This window comes from Schistocerca piceifrons, chromosome 7 (genome assembly GCF_021461385.2).
Source record: "Schistocerca piceifrons isolate TAMUIC-IGC-003096 chromosome 7, iqSchPice1.1, whole genome shotgun sequence".
NCBI classification, from domain to species: Eukaryota; Metazoa; Arthropoda; class Insecta; order Orthoptera; family Acrididae; genus Schistocerca; species Schistocerca piceifrons.
In genome coordinates this window covers 82,763,150-82,769,657 of record NC_060144.1, presented here as the reverse complement: position 1 = coordinate 82,769,657, position 6,508 = coordinate 82,763,150, and the positions used below count along the sequence as shown (strand labels likewise).

Sequence of the window (6,508 nt, the reverse complement as noted above, 5' to 3'; positions counted from 1 at the left end):
TATTACAGCGAATGGTTCTATATGCCGGAACCCTGCAGATGCACGTAGGAGGCCTAAAAATCTGGATGGTGTGTGGCTGATAGAGACTGCATTGTTCTCCAGGTTCTCACAGCAGCAATTTGGAGGAAAAGCGGAAGCAGCGCAAAAAAATGTTGAGGAAGACCTCCAGATCTAGGACTGTGGTGTGTGGTCACATGTCCTACAATCCAGCAGAGGCCCTTGGCTTTTAGTCAGATCAGTGTAATCCTTTCCATTAAATATCTCTTTATTGGCGACAATACAACATTACATCTCTGAAAAGATTTTTAAAGGCTGCGAGCGACTATCTCTACAGCCATCTAAGTATTAGCTCCAAAAATTCAACTTACAAAAACAGAAAAATCAAAATGTTCGCAAGTTAGCAGACATCTGCAAGGCCAAGCAGATAAAATTGTCATCGATCATACTTCACAGTATACAGGATCTTGGGAGCAGTTACAACTAAAGTTACTGGAATGCACAGTAAAAAAACTGTGTATTTAGAGTGTGTCATTTTGATTTTAATGTTATTATAAGTTCAGTTTCTGGAGGTGGATGACTATGGTGATAGTTGTAGGTATGTATGCACATTTAGGAGGTTTAGAAGCATTTGTAAACAGATGTACTACAGCGTGAAAGATATCAATGAAGCTACAGGCCATTAAGCTGTTTAGACTTAAACGGTCTGTAGCGTGATGGAGAGCACATTGTCCACCGAATCACCCCAGTGGCTGTGCAGCAGAAAGGTGAAGTGTCTCAGGATAATGGCCTGGAATATATTAATTTTCAGCCGTGAGGAGGGTGGCCAAACGTGCTGGAACCACGCAGAAGCTTGCAGGAGACTGTGCTCCATTTGACAGTGTCACTGACGGAGACTGTGTTGACATTCTCAGGACCAGGAATGAAAACCATCTCAGGACATTTGCCAATATGACGATCACCAATGTTAAGGGTGGTTCTATGTATTGCAGCCATCCACAGGAATGCATGAGACTCTGATTGGCTTGACAGGGTTTAGGCTGAAGGCGAGCGCACTGTCATCCAGATCCTCCCGTTGGCTACATGGCAGGAAGCGGAAGCGCTTCAGTATGTCTGACAGGTAGACTTTGAGCTGCAGGCGACTGTATTGGGAACCCACGCAGCTGCGCGCTCCCAACCCAAATGGCAGGTAGGTGCATGCATGCTCCTTGCCGACGCGGTCCTCCAAGAAGCGCGAAGGGTCGAACTGCTGTGGGTCCTGGAAGAACTGCGGCAGGCGGTGTGTGAGGAAGGGCATCACAAGAAGCAGGGTACCCTCAGGGACCAAAACCTTCCGTCCAGACCCTCCAGACAGCCAGAGGTCTCCTGTGGCCATCCGAGGAAGTATTGGGACCGTTGGGAACAGTCTCAGTGTCTCCTGTAGGTCACACCAGAAGAGACTGAAGATACACTGATCGAAAAAAAATAGCAGCTCAAAAAAATAATTAATGTAGAATAATGAAAGGTCAAGAATACATTTGTGTACTTAATATGTTTAAGTGATTAACATTGCAAGACCACAGGTTAATGTAAGCGCGAGATGAGCGATTGCATATGTGAAATGCCGATACATTAATAATAGATTTAATGGTCTGTAGCCTGATGGGAAGCACAGAATATTGAATGTAAGTATGCAAATATGCAAGCATTGTATGTGGAGGTGCCAAATTTTAATTTTTTGGATGAGATTTCATGCCTGACGTCGGTCAATACAGGAACGATTAACGCTGGTTGTGGATAACGCTGAAGATTTTGCAGGATGATGTCACATACGTGCTCGATTACAGACACAACTCGTAAATGAGTAGACCAAGGCAACCTGTCGATAGCCTGGAGACCATGCTGGGCTGCAACAACGATATGAGGGCGAGTACTATCCCTTTGGAAAACACGTCTTGGAATGCTGTTCATGAACGGCAGCACAATAGGTCGTACTATCAGACTGACGCTTATTTGGAGTCCAGGGTGTATGGTATAACGTTGAGAGTGCTCCTGCTGTCGTACGAAAACGCACTTCAGACCATAAATCCAAGTATAGTGTGTCTTGCATGCTGACAGGTTGGTTGCAGGCTCCTTCTAACCAACACACAGCCATCACTAGCACCGAGGCAGAACCAGCTTTCATCAGAAAACACAACAGACCTCCACCCTGCTGTGCAACGAGCTCTAGCTTGACACCGTTGAAGTCGTAAATGATGGTGGTTTGCGGCCAGTGGAATGTGTTCTACAGGGCGTCCTCGGCGGAGCTCTCCTTGAAATAGAAGATTTCTAACAGTTCGTTGTGAGTTTGTGGTGTCAACTGCTGCTCAAATTGCTGTTGCAGATGCAGTGTGATATGCCAGAGCCATACGCCAAACACAATGGTCTTTCCCCTCAGTAGTGCCACATGGCTGCCCGGAGCGCAGACTTCTTGTGACTGTACATTCTTGAGATCACCCTTCCTAGTAATCATGTACAGTCGCTACATTCCTGCCAGACCTTTAAGCAATATTGCAGAAGGAACACCGAGCTTCTTGCAACCCTATTACTAGACCTCTTTCAAAGTCAGTGAGCTGTTGACAATGCCGTCTTTGTTGCCTGAAAGGCATTCTTCACCTTCATCATCTCACTATGTCTAACCTTAACTGTAAATAACTCTCACGACCGTTACAGTGTGTATTTAAAGTTAACCTGATCTGCAGCCTCATAGTGGCAGTACTGGTGCCACACTTATGCGACGGGAGCAAAATATTAATAGATGTCATATTCCAGATGGAGAAACACGCCTACCAACTTTGGTTTATATCGCACAACTCCTTCTTTGAGCTACAATTTTTTTCCCGTCAGTGTAGGATCTCAAGTTTTACACTGTGTTTCCACCACCAGATGGACAGGTAAACAAATTCCTTAGTTCTGGATGTAATACAAGTCTTTTACCATAGGTGTGTTAAATACGAGTATATACTCAGTCGCTAAATTACGTCGTGGGGTTACGACGATGTTCTGTGGGCATAAATGCCCAATGCAGCTGCCGACTGCTGGGCAGAAGCTTGTACTATAGCAGTAGTTGAGACGAATGCCTGTGAGTGATGCGTTGCGATAGGGCGGAGGTGGGGGGGGGGGGGGGGTGGACTGTCCTTCCCCTCGCTCCCTGCTCCACTCAGCCTCAGAGCTGCCCATGGTGTGTGCTGTTGGCCATCCGAATCAGTTGCCTTCCTAGAACGATTCTGTGCCACACTTGACGTGTTTCGTTGTTGCTGTGTGTGTATGGCTGCCAGTCTCCTTTTGTCTTTTATTTACAGCTTCAGTGCCAAAGAAGGAAATTCTTGTGAAACACGTACTCAGACTTTATGTCCCATTAATAAACAAGAAAAAATCTGGAAACACCTGCCACTGACGACATTTTAAATAAAAAATAATAAACGCATTTATGAAATTTCGCACTAGGTATCAATAGTAATAGCCCACACGTATGCCAGATCCTGAAACCAAAGTCACACAAATGACGAACATGATCAATATTATTGCTGGAGAGTCAGTACGCAGAAAACCTGTGATAAATTAGTATGTTTACATCACTCGAATCTCATTAACTGAGTAACAGTTACCTACATTAGAAATTTTCTGTAATAATGTGTAATGATCTGCTCTAGAGTGAATTACAGTGCACAACGAACTCTCTGCAGCATTTCTGTTGCACATATTCCTCTCAGCAACGAGCGCTATTCGTCAGCATCAGATTCATATTATGGCCAATATTCGTGTCTGAAAGCAATTATAGCTGCTGCAAGTACAGGGTGTTTCACGAAGAATGATATGATTTCAATACTCCATATTTATTGATAAAAATATGGTACAAACATGGGATGAATTGTAAAATACTCACAAAAGCTTAAAGTCTTAGCTACATCATTACAAATTATGAATGTGTGCACCAGCAGTAGCATGAACAACATCTAGACGAGAGTTAAATTCTCTGCTTTCTGACAAGGTTTTTTTTTTTTTTTTTTTTTTAAAAAAAAAAAAAAAGAGGTCTTGTCATCTGTCTTCTGAATGGTTTGATGTGGCCTGCCGCGAAGTTATCTCCTGTGCCAATCTCTTCGTCTCAGTAGCACTTTCAACCTACGTCCTCAATTATCTGCTGGATGTAGTCCAATCTCTGTTTTCCTCTACAGTTTTTGCCCTCTAGTACCATGGAAGTCAGTCCCTGATGTCTTAACAGATGTCCTATCAACCTGTTCCTTCTCCTTGCCAGTGTTTTCCACATATTCCTTTCCTCTACGATTCTGTGCAGAACCTCCTTATTCCTTACCTTATCAATCCACATTCGTCTGTAGCACCACATCTCAAATGCTTCGATTCTCTTCTGTTCCGGTTTTCCCACAGTCCATGTCTCACTACCAGACAATGCTGTGCTCCAAACGCACAGTCTCAGAAATTTCTTCCTCAAATTGAGGCCTATGCTAGATACTAGTAGACTTCTCTTGGCCAGGAATGCCCTCTTTGACACTGCTAGTCTGCTTTTGACGTCCGCCTTGTTCCGTCCGTCATTGGTTATTTTGCTGCCTAGGTAACAGAATTCCTTATCTACATCTACTTTGTGACCATCAATCCTGATGTTAAGTTTCTCGCTGTTCTCATTCCTGCTACTTCTCATTACTTTCGTCTCTCTTCGATTTACTCTCAATCCGTGTTCTATACTCATTAGACTGTCCATACTACTCGAGCAGATCACGTAATTTTTCTTCACATTCACTCAGGATAGCAATGTCATCAGCGAATCGTATCATTGATGTCCTTTCACCATGAATTTTTAATTCCACTCCTGGACCTTTCTTTTATTTCCATCACTGCTAATTCGATGTACAGATGGAACAAAAGGGGGAATGACTACAGTCTTTTCTTACGTCCTTTGTAATCCGAGCATTTCGTTCCTGGTCGTCCACTCTTGTTATTCCATCTAGGCTCTTGTACACATTGTGTATTCCCGTCTCTCCCTATAGCTTACCGCTATTTTTCTCAGAAATTCGAACATCTTCCACAATTCTACGCTTTTCCAGGTCGACAAATCCTATGAACGTGTCTTGATTTTTCTTTAGTTTTGCTTCCATTATCAATGGCAACGTCAGAATTGCCCCTCTGGTGCCTTTAACTTTCCCAAAGCCGAACTGATACTCAACTAACACATCCTCAATTTTCTTTTCCGTTCTTCTGTATATTATCCTTGCCAGCAACTTGGATGCGTGAGCTGTTAAGCTGACTGTGCGATAATTCTCGCACTTGTCAGCTCATGCTATCTTCGGAATTGTGTGGATGATATTTTTCTGAAAGTAAGGCGGTATACTGCCAGACGCATACATTCTACACACCGAAGTGAATAGTCGTTATATTGTCACTCCACCTAATGATTTTAGAACTAAATGGGAGATGAACACACTTCCTTCACATATCCCCACAAGGAAATTTCATGGTGTCATGTTCGGCATTTTGCAGGCCAATAATACAGGACAGTGGCCCGGGGTCCCCTCTAGATGTTGTTTATGCTGCTGCTGGTGGACACAAAGAGCGTTAGCTATAGCGTGGGTAAAGATTTAAGATTTTGTGAATATTTTGAAATTCATCCAGTGTTTGTATTACGACATTATCAATAAATGTGGAGTTTTGAAACCAGGTCATTCGTTTTGAAATACCTGTATAATGGGTAGAGTTTTAGTATTCTGTCTTATCTTAAATGAGTTCAAACTTCTTTGCAATGTATATCACGTTATTGGGTAATGTTGATACTCCTGGTCTAAGAGATGATGTTTTGCTTGCTTCCACAAGAAAATCGGCTGGTGGTTGTTTGGGAGTGCCCTTTTAAAATTTTGATTTATGATTTGAAAGTAAAGATGCACAAAGAACAAATAATGATAAGAAATTATAATACAGAAAATACAATAATTTTTTGTAAAGACGGTTCCTAAGAGCCATATCAGGATATCAGAAGCAAAAAGGTAAAAGTGACTTTTCCCATAAAAATGAGATAAGTGCATCCAGAGCATGGTAAGGCATCTAAAATTGTGGCAAAGGGATACAAGCGAAACCCCAATCTTTGCTGCTCACCAATGATCAAAAAGAAAACTAATTACAAGGTGTCACGAAACAGGTACATTGATACCGTCTTATATTGATTTTTGATGTAGCATGTTATCAAAATAACTTGTTTATGATACGTGAGAGAAGGAAGTGACCAAACGGATGGGAAATATTTTCAATTATGGGATAATGCAGTAAACAGTACTCTTTGTTTTTTGTTTCTCTATAGTAGCCATAAAAGGCACGGTATTAATGTAGAATTGCCTAAATGTTTTATTATAGCTCTAAATAGCAAATTTATGATAACTGAAATGATAATAACCTATGATAAAGCATTATAGAGAAAATGTAAATCAGATTTTTCTTAAATCGCAATATTCTGTAAGCAAAGGAATAAAGGTGCATATAAACTTCCACG

The 6,508-nt window shown here is 42.0% G+C and overlaps 1 protein-coding gene across 2 annotated transcripts in view; it reads right to left on the bottom strand.

Annotated features, from left to right (window-relative positions):
- Positions 1 to 247: 247 nt before the first annotated feature.
- The window catches only part of LOC124804940 (cytochrome P450 4C1-like), a 97,506-nt gene continuing 91,245 nt past the window's right edge, over positions 248 to 6,508 (bottom strand). For both annotated transcript variants that reach the window (XM_047265322.1, XM_047265323.1), the window contains one exon: positions 248 to 1,414. In XM_047265322.1, the coding sequence (XP_047121278.1) occupies positions 977 to 1,414 (438 nt within the window). In that variant the 3' untranslated portion in view covers positions 248 to 976. The remainder of the gene's footprint in view (positions 1,415 to 6,508) is intronic.